The 12,155-nt window shown below is 42.5% G+C and overlaps 1 protein-coding gene and 1 long non-coding RNA gene across 11 annotated transcripts in view; one reads left to right on the top strand and one right to left on the bottom strand.

Annotated features, from left to right (window-relative positions):
- The first annotated feature begins 70 nt into the window (after positions 1-70).
- Positions 71-10,522, top strand: LOC148645398 (uncharacterized). Of its 2 annotated transcripts, XR_015928190.1 has the most exons (4): positions 84-688; positions 1,354-1,683; positions 3,112-3,307; positions 3,999-10,522. It is a non-coding gene; the product is annotated as an uncharacterized LOC148645398 (long non-coding RNA). The 2 variants fall into 2 exon arrangements; XR_015928189.1 differs by lacking the exon at positions 1,354-1,683 and having other exon boundaries at positions 71-688.
- The window catches only part of LOC148645399 (ras association domain-containing protein 8-like), a 55,311-nt gene continuing 51,056 nt past the window's right edge, over positions 7,901-12,155 (bottom strand). For all 9 annotated transcript variants that reach the window (XM_088611663.1, XM_088611658.1, XM_088611665.1 and 6 more), the window contains 3 exons: positions 10,638-10,794; positions 9,661-9,768; positions 7,901-8,085 (listed from right to left, as the gene is read on the bottom strand). In XM_088611663.1, coding sequence (XP_088467789.1) covers positions 8,054-8,085; positions 9,661-9,768; positions 10,638-10,794 — 297 coding nt within the window. In that variant the 3' untranslated portion in view covers positions 7,901-8,053. The remainder of the gene's footprint in view (positions 8,086-9,660; positions 9,769-10,637; positions 10,795-12,155) is intronic.

Consider the following 12,155-nt stretch of genomic DNA (forward strand, 5'->3'; position numbering starts at 1 on the left):
CGCGCCCCCAGTACGTGCACACCGACACCAGCCTCATGGCACACCCACGCGCGCGCGCGAGCCCGGAGTTCAACCACTCCGCGCGAGGGGGACAGCGCCCGTGGCATGCCTTGTGGGTCGTCGCCGCGCGCCCGCCCCCTTTACACTCCCCCCTCCCCCCATGTGACGGGGAGTTTTAATCGGGGAGAGTCATCGCGTCGACAGTCGCGCCTGAATAATCGCCAGCAGCAGGAAATGGATGACGTGCGAATGGTTTCTTCCCAAAGTAAGACGTGCAGAAATGAACGCACCCCACCCCAACTATAACTCACGGAGATCCACCGAACCAGCGGCGGCGCCGGACACGCCCCTGACAGGCCGTAATTCGCTAGGAGTCGCCTGAACGCGGGACTTGCATCGCGGACTTGACTTCTCATTGGCGAGGCGAGGCGCCAGTCACTGCCTGATTTCCATAACCAGGCTAGGTTGCACCAGCAGAGGCGTGGGCTGGATCGCTGCAACTGAACTTCTGAGCTGCTGTCTGGACCCTGAAGAAATGTAACTTTTTACACTTTTGTTATTTAAGTGTCTGTGTTAAAAAAAACCCATCGTAGCACGCATTTTATATTCAGTTAAGGTAAATGTCCAGTGATTTTGCAATGTGGGCTTTTCCAAGTAGAAGGACTCCACAAACAAGATAAGACTTGAGGTAAGTATACATTTAATTTGACTATTTTCCTTTGCGTTCCAGAGCATTTTATGATACAAAATAATCTGACCCCGTTATCTTCCTGTCTAGGACCCTCCGGTTTTACAGTACCACTTTTGTAATTCGAAACATTCTACTGTATATCATATCAATTATAATATGTTAAGAAATGGGAGGTTTTTATTTATACATACAAATCATGTTAATATGTTCTAATGTCAATGAAAACAGTATGTATTACATGTCATCCCTTACAGTGGTAAAATAATACATGTGATTTTATTTTACATTAACATTACTCTCCCTGTGGTCAAACCGAAAGTTAGAGCAGCGCTTCTTGAACAAGCCGTTTCAAGCGGGAGGGTTAAACAGTAAACACCGGCAAACACCGGGTGTTTATCTGCGACCCAGCTGCTCATTAATTATTATATGTTAATTTTCTAAGGGTAAAAAATACAGTAACACTGAGCACAATTGGCGATAGTATTTATTCCTTCCCTGTATCATAAAATATGTGAAGCGCGTCCTATTATTAAGATGGTCAGCCCAGCGCCCGCTGCACCTGTGAATGTCTGTTTTCCAGAGGCAGGTAAGCCACTGACTAACGCACATTGCGCTTGTACTGGACTCCACTGTGCGTGTGACAGCGGCTAACCTGCCTCTAGGGTGTCGGTCTCTCTCTGCTTCTGGAAATCGCTCGTGGGACTGGGGGTCACTCATGAGTCCCTACAGCTGGAGAAAAAAGCCTCTATTCCCAAGTCCCAGTGCGGACAAACTCAAGCCCCCCCTCCTCCGGGATCGCCCGACAGCATCCGCAGGCTTGTGCCTCCAGCTGCGGGGATCCAGCGATCACAGAGCGGGGCGCGACTCCGGGTCAAGCCGCACTTCGGTCACCGGGGACATGAAGCGCACACCACCTGCACTCAAGAGCTGCGGCTTTAAAGAGACAGTTCCGTACAAAATCCGTCTGAAAATAATCTGGCATTACACTCTAGGTGAGTGCCGATGAATCTCGTGATTATTTTTTTAAAGCTGTTATGTCTTCTTTTTAAAATGGTAAGTCATTGTCATCAGTTGATTGTTAACGTTTATAAAATCTCGGTTCTAACCATACAATTTATTTGTATTGATGACTGGTAACATTTTGAGAAATAAAGATATGTTTTATTTGAATTTTTGTGTTATACCTTATACCTCAAATTAAGACGGGGGTATTTTTTCATGTTGCAGTACTTCTTCTGTTCGAGATATTTTCTGCGTTTTGCGGCGGTTTTTGTCACGTGTCATATTAACTGTACCTTGGACCGATTGCATTTCTCGGTTAAACACGTCCGCCCGAGCTACGAGTTTCTCACTTAAAGTCTCAGGGATTGCAGGTCTTGCGTCATCAATCCCTCGCAGTTTACAGGCGATGCTGAACACTAATCCTAGAGGGATACTCGTTTTTCAGTCGTACAGCTTTGTCGGTTGATACATTTATAAAGCTACGTCTCATTCATTCATTCTCGCTAGCTTTCGGTCTTGACAGTGCTATGTTAACAGAACAGAGCAGTAGACCTGTGTCGTGTTACAATAATCATAATTCCAATATTTAAATAATAAAAATATAATTCTACACTCGAATGTATTTTGCTAAAGTGGGAAAAAGTGAAGACGCAACGAATGCTATTTGCCTTTTAAGGGGAGATAAATTCTTGGATACTAAACACAGAAGGTGCATAACATTAAATGAAGGACAATATAATGTTATGGTCATATACTCCGATACTGTCTGCTTGCTAGGATTTGAATAATTGTGTGATTAGGACACCAGTGGCATGGTGGAGCAGTAGTCAGCATTGCTAATTTGCAACACTGGGGCCCTGGGTTCAGTTCCTTAGGTGCTGTCTGCGTGGAGTTTGTATGTTCTCGTCCTGTTAGGAGGAAACCCACATGGGTGTCACATTTCTCTCTGTAGTCCAAAGACTATGTTGGTGGGTTAACTGGCTTCTGGGAAAAGTGGCCCTAGGTGTGAGTGTGTCTGTGTCTATATGTTCTGCGATGGACTGGTGTCCTGTCCAGGATGTATTCAGCCTTGTGCCCATTGCTTGCTGGGATAGGCTCTGGCAACTCTGAATGGATGAAGGACAAGGGCTTATTCTCAACCAACAGTTCATTTTTATACCACCTGTAGTAGTTAGCAATAGCGTGCTACATTTTCCATTTAAATAATTTGCCAGATTTTATATGTAGGCAGATGTTTTAGCTCACATTTTCTTGTTTCACCGAAAAAAGCACAGCTACCCCACCACTATTGAAACACTCTAATGGAACTGTAAAGCTATGTATTAGTTAATGCATTTTTAAGTTTTCTGTAATAGATTTAACAGCATTTTCCTGCCATTGTGGCTAAATGTCTCTATGTTGTTGTTCTTGGATTAAAGGACTCAACGAGAGCCCAGAGGAAGCATCAGCCATGAGTGCCTGTAAACTGAGGTCAAAGCACAGTGTAAGGAGGGGAGGATAGAGCCATCATGCACATAGCTCAGTCCAGGCTCCATGTGACAGAGTGTGGCAATAGAAACATCAGGACGGTCTTGTATGAGAGGAGGGCATATGGCCCGCCCAGCCCATTCTGAGGTTAGTAGTTAATTGATCTCAGGGTTTCATCCAGCTGTTTCTTGAAATAAACCAGGGTGTCTGCTTCAACAATGTGGCAGGATAGCTCGTTCTGTACTCCTGTAAGGCTCTCCTACTAAAAGCAGGCCCTCTGGATGCTTCCACATTAAACACACGGAGTATAACAGCAGCAATTCAGTTGCTGCTCCACAGTCTCTGTGATGAAGGATATCACCCTGGTTAACGCTCAGGTTTATCCCAGAGGTGTGCAGGCCATGCCATGTGAGGCTCGGGAGACTGCTGTTCCAGCGCAGCAGCAGCTGTGAGGGGTCTTTAGGCTCATGTTACGCACGGTGTGGTGGACGAGCATGAAAAGCCAGTGTCATGCGATCCACTGCTGGCACATTTTTGCTAGTTGTTGGTCCCGACCATGTTCTTTTCAACAGACCAGAGAAGTACTGTTACAACAATCACCATTGCAATATTTAAAACATTTCTAGTTAACTAATGAGAACATCATTCTGCATTCAGAGGCATTGGTGAGTCGGGGCTCTGAGTGGCGTCAAAGGAGTTTTGATTCCTCCTTAGAGGAGCTTTGCTATAACACGCCCAACCTTGATTCTGTAGAAGTGTGGGCTCTTCCGGTTTCTGTGGGCGAACAAACTCGATTAGTTCAGTGTGATTGACTGATCACAATTATCGTTTGCTCCAGGCATTTGAAGATTTACAGAGGAGCTTCCCAACTCACACTGAATCTCGCTTCCCTGCAGGGACCACACACATCACAAAGTAGGAGGGGGCCCGTCAGGCAGGAGCTCTGCATCACATCGTGGGGTAACTGGGGCAGTAGCCTGAACTGTGGCTGGGGCTGTGGACCGGAGGGTTTTGAAGGGTTAAAAATTCTTTCTCTATATAGCATGTTCAGAAAAACACTAGTGGCAACATTAAAGTATCTGCTACTGATAAGACTAGGGGCCTGCAGACACAAAGAATGCTTGTTTAAAGAATCCCAAATTTTGTATAGAAGGCCAATTATAACTGCCTGCTTGTAGAAAACATCGATACAGTTCAATTACGTAGACATCTCCTGATTAAAGCAGAGGTTTGCTTAACCAATAGAAATTGTTTGAAGTTTTCTTATTTTTTAAACTTAAATTGTATTTCTTATCATGTACAGTAAGTGTATAAAAGGTCAGCTGTAACTTTCCTTGTGGGAATAATCTCCCTAATTGCAGGGAAAGTGCTTCTCCTTAGCTGAATAGACTATAAACTCCACTTCTGCTCAACAAAATGGTCTCTAGTGCATTTTTACTCTACAGTTTGCTAATACTGGAGCTGTAAGTGATGACTCTGCTGGTGCCTTTGTCAATGAGAATATATCCTGAATGGATGCATCTGGTTGAAAAAAGTTTTTTTTAATAAAAATACCTTGAGGTGAACAGGACATTTGGGTGATTTTCTGCATTTAAAGTTTTATATGTCCTTCAGAATCCTGTCCTGGGACAGGGGCTGGGGACAAACTCCACAATGGATCTCCATTGTCATTAAGTGTAGTGCACTACAAATTGGATGGATTCATTAAACAATTACCTCAACGTATTACCTCAACGTATTATTTTTTATTACATCTCTGTATCTGTTTTCCTGTTAATCTGGAAAGTTTATAAATACTTTACAACTGCAGCCGGTTACTTAAGAACTTTCTTGTAAGCTCCTTTCTCATAAGCAAGAGCTGATGCAAAACTAAGGACTCAAAATTGGACCTTATTTGCCTTGTGGGCATGTATTAGGGTTAGTCTACTCTATATTAGATTAATTAGAATGTCCACAGGGCATATTAACCCTGCCATGACTCCAGGACTTTGTTAGATATGGATTCAGGGTAATACACGAACCCTGCAGTTCTGTAACTCCAGGAGCAGGCTGGTCAGTAGAGCTCTGGAGAGCTGCTCGACTTTTGTTGTTTATTTTGGAGTCCGCTTTTTTTCTCCTTATGACTGATGCCTTGGAATATTGTGACCCCAATCCAAATCAAAAACTAAATTTAGAAAACTACACATTGCTTTGTCCTAGTCACTCATTTTTAACACTGGTAACCCTTAACCTTCGCAAAATAAAAAAAAAATAATACAGACCAGCTTGTTTTCCACACAACATTGGAGAACATCACTCATATGGTCTGAGTACTAAGGGATTGCTGAAAACCTGGACAACAAACTTAGGGAACTGCATTTCCAAATCTGGGAAGTATACTAGTTTTGTTGGCACATCTTTTCTTGTGTCACTTCCTTTTATATAAAAAATGTGTGGAATTGTCCAGATTTTTCCCGATTCGTTTTAAGGAACCTCTTTTGATATGTACTGTATGTGCAAAACCTTTGTAGCATAAGAGAAAAATGGGTAAGAATTTAAACATGCAATTTGATCCAAAGATATTTGTGCATCTGCATTCTTCTAGTCTCTGTAATTGCTTTTTATTAAGGGGTACAGGATAATCTTCCATATTTTGTTGGCGTTTTAACTGTGAGATAAGTGTGGTTGAGACAGCCATTGACGTACAGTAGCATTAACTCAACACTTTATCACATTCATCATAGAAAGAGGCGTGTAAAAGCAACTCCATTAAGTTGTCATAGAATTAGTGACATGGATTTAAAGCTTATAGAATTGTGTATTAAGACTTTCCATGTCTGCAAAGCCATAATCCCATTTCTGTCCTTTAACATCTCTTGTAATGCAAAGGCACAATCTCAGGAGACTCTAAAGACACTTTAAATTCTTATCCTTGCACAGTTCCTATGCAATATCCTATGATATTAAGCGAATTAGACTATTGTATGTGAGTAAACATCTTTGGTAAATTTGGTTTAATAAATTGTGTATACAAATTACTGTAGCTTTATTGTACCTATCTGAATTGTAGTTTTTGCAGCCAGTGCACCTCTCTCTGGATAAGGCCATCTAAATAAACCCTAACTCGTTGGTCTAATAGAGACTGATCATTGTTTGGGGTCTCTACATTTGATCTACAGATCAGATGTTTGATTACATTCTGGGCATGTTTATCACCTTTCTGACCTGTACAGTGCTGTGAAAATATTTTGTTTATGGATACACTAATCATCTAGATATATGCACTCTAAATGTTAACAGGTAGAGTCGTCGTCTCGCTTCCGCTGGGATTATGGCTGTATGCTCTGGTTTTGTCTGCTTTTAAATACAGTAAGTCAACAGCAAGGGAAAATCAATATAGAGATTTGCAGGAAGTAGTACTGTGGGAAACTGAGATGTTTATCATTTTATTTACAATGTAAATGTCCATTCTGTGAAGAATACATACTGTTGAACTGTGAAAATATTTATCGGTTTTAATCTGTTATCTCAGGAGGGGTGTGGAAGTAGTGTATAGCTGCCTGCATGAGGACCGCACTATCATTCTCTATCCAGTAATTATCTCCTTTTCTTTTGAACTGAGTTGAACTCAGTTTTCATCTCTTGTCAAAAGGACCTTTACACTGTATCTTTGAACCGGAACATGATGCAAACAGACTATCACATTTAAGTGATTTTTAAATAGAACCTTGCTGAAGGATTAATCCTGGTCTTTGAGGGAAGCACAGGGTGTGGATTTGTTTAGCCTAGATAAGCTATTTACAGCTCAGAAAGGACACAGTTTACCTCTTGTTCAAAGGGAGAGTCTGAAAGTGACAACAGTAGTGCAGCTCATTGCTGGTTTCTTCTCTTGTATTTCTCTCCCACACACACAAAAAAAAAACTAAAAGCTCAACATTTCATTTTCCTTTGGTGTCCGTGCTGTCTTCATAGGGTTGTTCATAATTGCCTGTTTTTTCATTCCTGTGTCTTATGTTCTGATAGATCTCTAACTACCTTTAAATTTTATAGGTTAAACACGTTTTCAGCAGCTGTACCTAAAGAGGTCAGATGCTAAAACCCCTTCCCATGTGCAGTAGTCAGCAAACGTGATCAGTTTTAGTGTGATGGGTAATTCAGGGAACAAGTGTACTTGAAAATAGGAAATTTCATATACAGTATGTGAATGTACTGTTTTGAAACCTGGAAGCCCATTATACAGGAAAGGCAACTAAAGCAGGATCTAATTTCTTAATTCTTTCGGCTTATTCTGTATCTACCAAATCATCTGTGGTTCAACCCCACTATTGCACCTCACATAGTCCTACATCGTGTTGAGATAAAGCCTTGTTCAAGACACTGTCAGCCCCTTCCGCATCTCCTATCAGCTCAAACTCTGTTTCTTTTGTACATCTGTTTTCTTCTTGTACATTATGGAGAGGTTGACACTAGTCAGCGAAAATAATTAAAAAGCTAGTTATCTCATCACTTAAATTGAAGAGAAACACCTTAACAATACCTAGTTTCACTTCAAACTGCTCCTGTTTCTGTCTTACTGTTTGAGCAGCAGGATTGCATTGGCATTACAGAAGAGGTGAGTGCTGGAGCCAGAAGCAAACATTACACACAGAAGGCATGGATGTTTTCTCACAAAGGTTTAGGCTTAGGCTAAACATACCTAGATAATCAAGTACTTTTAAAACACTTCTTCCAGTAAATCAAAAACAAGGGAGATGGAAGATCTAAAACACATAAGCAATTTTTAATAAGTTTATATACATAAAGTAATAATTCACAAAAATAAATCAATTTTACAAAGAAAATGACAATAATAAGGTTAAATATATTGTGATATAAAGTGAACAGTGAACATTTCCTCCGCGTGCTGGCCCTGTTTTATCTCCACGAAGTCTCTCTGGATGATAGGACTGCAAGACATACAAAAATAATCTAAGTGACCCTAAGCGCTTTTCTTTTAAGGTAACAGGCTGGAGAAATAAGAGATGACATGCGTCTCAGTTGCAAGCAAAGAGGACAGCTGCCAAAAAAGATCAATCCCTTCGTCTGCATGTCTGAACTGCCCTTGGTCCCAAGCTGGAGAGATCCATATTGCACAGCATCCAGTAAAGACGGTAGAAAACCCCACCCTTGAGCTGTCAGACCCAGGCAAGAGCTACATCTGAGTGAGAGGGCGCAGAGCTTCTAAACTCATTTATCTTCATGGACCAGTGGAAAATAGGAAACTACAGCTACCTATGTATGTGTAGTAAACATCAATTTTAACTACTGTACTTTCACTACATACCTGTCTTTTAAAACACTTTGTTTACAGATTCAATGTAAGCTTGAACCTTATGATAATTTGCACATATAGAAGAAGTGTTTGTATGCATTGTGTGAGTTTTGACATCAGTAAAAACTAGGTCAGCTTTCTTGATCTGTTTGATATGCCTGCTGTCATGTAGACTGACTGAAGGAATCTCAGTATATATTTCTAGTAATCGTAGGAGGAGCCTGGAAAGCAAACAGTAACTGGAACAAAAATGGTCAGAGAATCGGACAAAGCCACTAAATTACATTATGTTTTCAATGGGAAGCATATACTGTACAATTGCTTTCGCTAAATACTACTGAGATCTGCAAGCCCCTCTGTTTGAATGTGAGAATTCCAAGCTACTGTTTCTGAAATGGGCTGACAGCTCAAGTAAGAATGTATTCAGGCAGCTAGGCACCTGGTTCCAGTCATAAATTAAACATACAATCCACATTTGCAGAGCAGTGACTTCAGACTACTAGATCAGCAGGCTAGACCATACAAGTCATGTTCTTTCAGGATACAACACTGGGATTCATTTTGGAAAGGGTGCAAAGAATATGGAATCATCCCGAGAAGAATAAAAAATAGGAGTGATAAAGCACAGATCAAGCAAGTCTTTGTATGTTTTGCCAAATGTGCAAACATAAAATCTTACAGAAAGAATTTCTCACAGCTGCAAATTAAAGCTTAATATTTGGCACGGTTTTTTAAAACAGATTGTCTATGGATATACAGATGAATATGCAACAGAAAGAAGCACAAAGCATCCTCTCTGGGTTGTCATCTTTAAAAAGATGTTTAAGTTTCTTTTCAGTATATACATTCTTTGGCAGAAAGAGCCACAAAGGTTCTTTTATTTAAAATGAATTATTACTTTTTGAGGGAACACAGCACTGTTAGTTTATCTCAAGTGGAAATTCCCACTCTGCGTTATTACGTTCTAGATTAATCAAGCATGAAAAAATTCTGCCCCTGTGAAGTGGGGGCAGCTCTGCTGGAATAGTTAGAAGCCATTACAAGAGCCCCAAAGAGAAGCCGAGAAGGAGAGGCAGGGAGAGAGGGAGGAAGAGCAGCTGGGAAGCAGAGGCTCCATCATGCAGGCAGTAACTGGCGCCTCAGGCCCTGGCCTCCCAGCCCAGGCATGTTGCAAGCTCAGTCACTGGGGCACTCGCTCACACATACACACCCTCGGGGTTCAGGCTGGCCACAAGTGGGTTCTGCAGGTTTCGGGGGTTCCCCAGGAACTGCTTCGCTGTGGGCCGAGGGGGAGACTCCAAGCTGGAGAGCGAAGAGCCTGTGAAAGAATGGTATTATCAGCATTCGAGGGGGAAAAAAACTTAACCCTAACCCCTCCACTGAACAAACCCTCCGCCTGTGTTCCCTCCTCCCAGACACAGAACACAAACAGTCCACACCCTGCAGCACTTTTATAAAAACACAACACCTCCACAGGTGAAGCATTTAAAAATCAAAAAGCCCCTACAGAAAGCCTGCAAACAATTAAACAGTAAATCAGATGGACAGACTGAGAAATTGTCCTCTTGCACAGCTCCACAAGACGGATCTCACCTGATCCAAAATGCATGGCTGCACACATGGTTATTAGGCTTAAGATAAAGAGTGATAATACTTATATCAAATATTATTTTGCTGCAACACCTGAACTACCATTTGAAGGTGTGTCTGCTGGGATTAGACCCTGGCCACTCACGGGCCCTGAGCATGCACAGCACCTCCCTGAGCTCCCATGAGCCTTCATACAAGAGGATGTATGAAAAATGCAGAAGAGGCACCAAGAAATAATTAGTTTGACAACACAAAGCTAACTGTGCAATGCCTCAGAATTCAACGCACCTCTGCCGTCTGTGCTTTGACACAGTTACCACCTATTTATTGTTCTGTTTATTGTCTGTACATACTGTAACTGTTTATCATTTACTGTCTACATTGTGTGGTGTTGTCTCTTGTACTGTGCATGTCCTGGCAGAATGGCATAAATAAGAATCCCATTGTACATGTACACATGCAAATAAACAAATAAAATCTGATTTATGTCTATAAGTGTGCTAGCCCGAACCCCGAGGCAGACAGTGCTGCGGCAGTGTCTAGCAGGGCCTCGTGGGAAGGCAGTGGTGGCGCAGGGCCACACAGCTAGCAGAGTACCTGCGCTGGCGAGGCCATCAGGCTGGGCGTGAGGCGGCAGGGCGTGGTGCTCTCCGCGGGGTGGCGGGGCGCCTGGAGTGCCGGTCTGCTGGATGAACTGCTGCAGGTTGCACTGCCTTAGCTCCTTGTTCAGCTCGTCCAGCTCCTCGTTCTTTGCCTGGAGAAGAGAACAGTGAGCAGGGCTTGGCAGCTCTACCGGGGGAGGGGGTTGTGCAAACAGCAGGGGGGGGGCAGATGTGACAGGACAGTTGGGCTATTAAGAGAAGTTAAGCACAACTGTTCACACAGGCAGATTCCTCCTGACTGACCCTCCTGTCCTCTTGATTATCCCACCTCAGCTTATGTAAGCGGCCTAGAAATGCCCAGTGAAAGAACAGTATCTCAAGTCACTAGAAATAATCTTTCCAGCATTTTCCGATTCACCCACTTTTTACACAGAAGTCAAACCAAACACCCAGTGGACAATATAACAAGGTTGGGCTGAGAAGCAAAAACAATGACACAGCAAAGGCAGTGCTGCCACCTTGCCAGATCTCCGAAGCAAAGCAAGGTGGTCAGTATTGGGGTTGACAGTCCCAGAAAACCCACAGCTTTTCTCTCTTGATCTTTTGGTCTCTGGACCAAACAGCACCCAGCATAGCAACAGGGGATCTCCACATTGCTCCACCCTTTGGATGACACATGAAACCAAGGTCCTGAAGACTTGATCATTAAAGTTATTGTTATGGTTCCTATGCTACCGTTCATAAGAGCAGGGATGTTAATTTTTATCCTAATTGAACAGGGTAAGTAAATTCTCACTTCTGCTGGTGCTTAACAGCTGCTGTGCATCACCCAGGTATATGTTGCATTGCAGGGGTTGAAATGGCTCCCCTCCTACATGTGAAGCTTGATGAGATTCTTTGAAATGCAGAGAGTGCTATAAAAATGTGAGCAAATATTCCCATTCTGAACCAGGGCATGAAATGTATAGAACTGGGCCAGGAGCACTTCTCCCTGGACTGGACTGCTGGGACACTGTACTGGACTTGATTGCAACAGCCTTTACAGGACAGATAAGAAAGGCCAGCAGTGTATTTTGCCCACATCAGTGCCTCATTCAGTTAACACACAAGTTTGGACATATCTGACCAGGTGTTCTCTAAAGCTCCGGGCTTCTCAGAACAGAAGGGACTCTGTAATGTTAGCAAGAAAAAAAGACACTCTGAAGGAGGCTCCCAGAGGCTGTGCTCTCAGACTGTGGTTTAAATGATTAACACAATGACACTTGACCAGATAAGTTCTCTCTTTGCACCCTCAAAAAGTATTCTCTGTGACACTATTGTTTGTAGTTACATGAAGCCTACATTTATACAAAACTTTACAGCAACAAATCAAGACCAGCATCAAAACATCTTGCAAACGGGGGAAAACAACATCCAAAGAGTGAAGGCAGAAGTAAAGTGAAACACATTGGATTTGTTTCATTTGCACTTTTATGCTGAAAGTCCATTTGTTTTATCTAGAAAAGATACACAG

The sequence above is a fragment of the Lepisosteus platostomus genome, chromosome 18, assembly GCF_059453375.1.
Source record: "Lepisosteus platostomus isolate fLepPlt1 chromosome 18, fLepPlt1.hap1, whole genome shotgun sequence".
Classification (NCBI taxonomy): domain Eukaryota; kingdom Metazoa; phylum Chordata; class Actinopteri; order Semionotiformes; family Lepisosteidae; genus Lepisosteus; species Lepisosteus platostomus.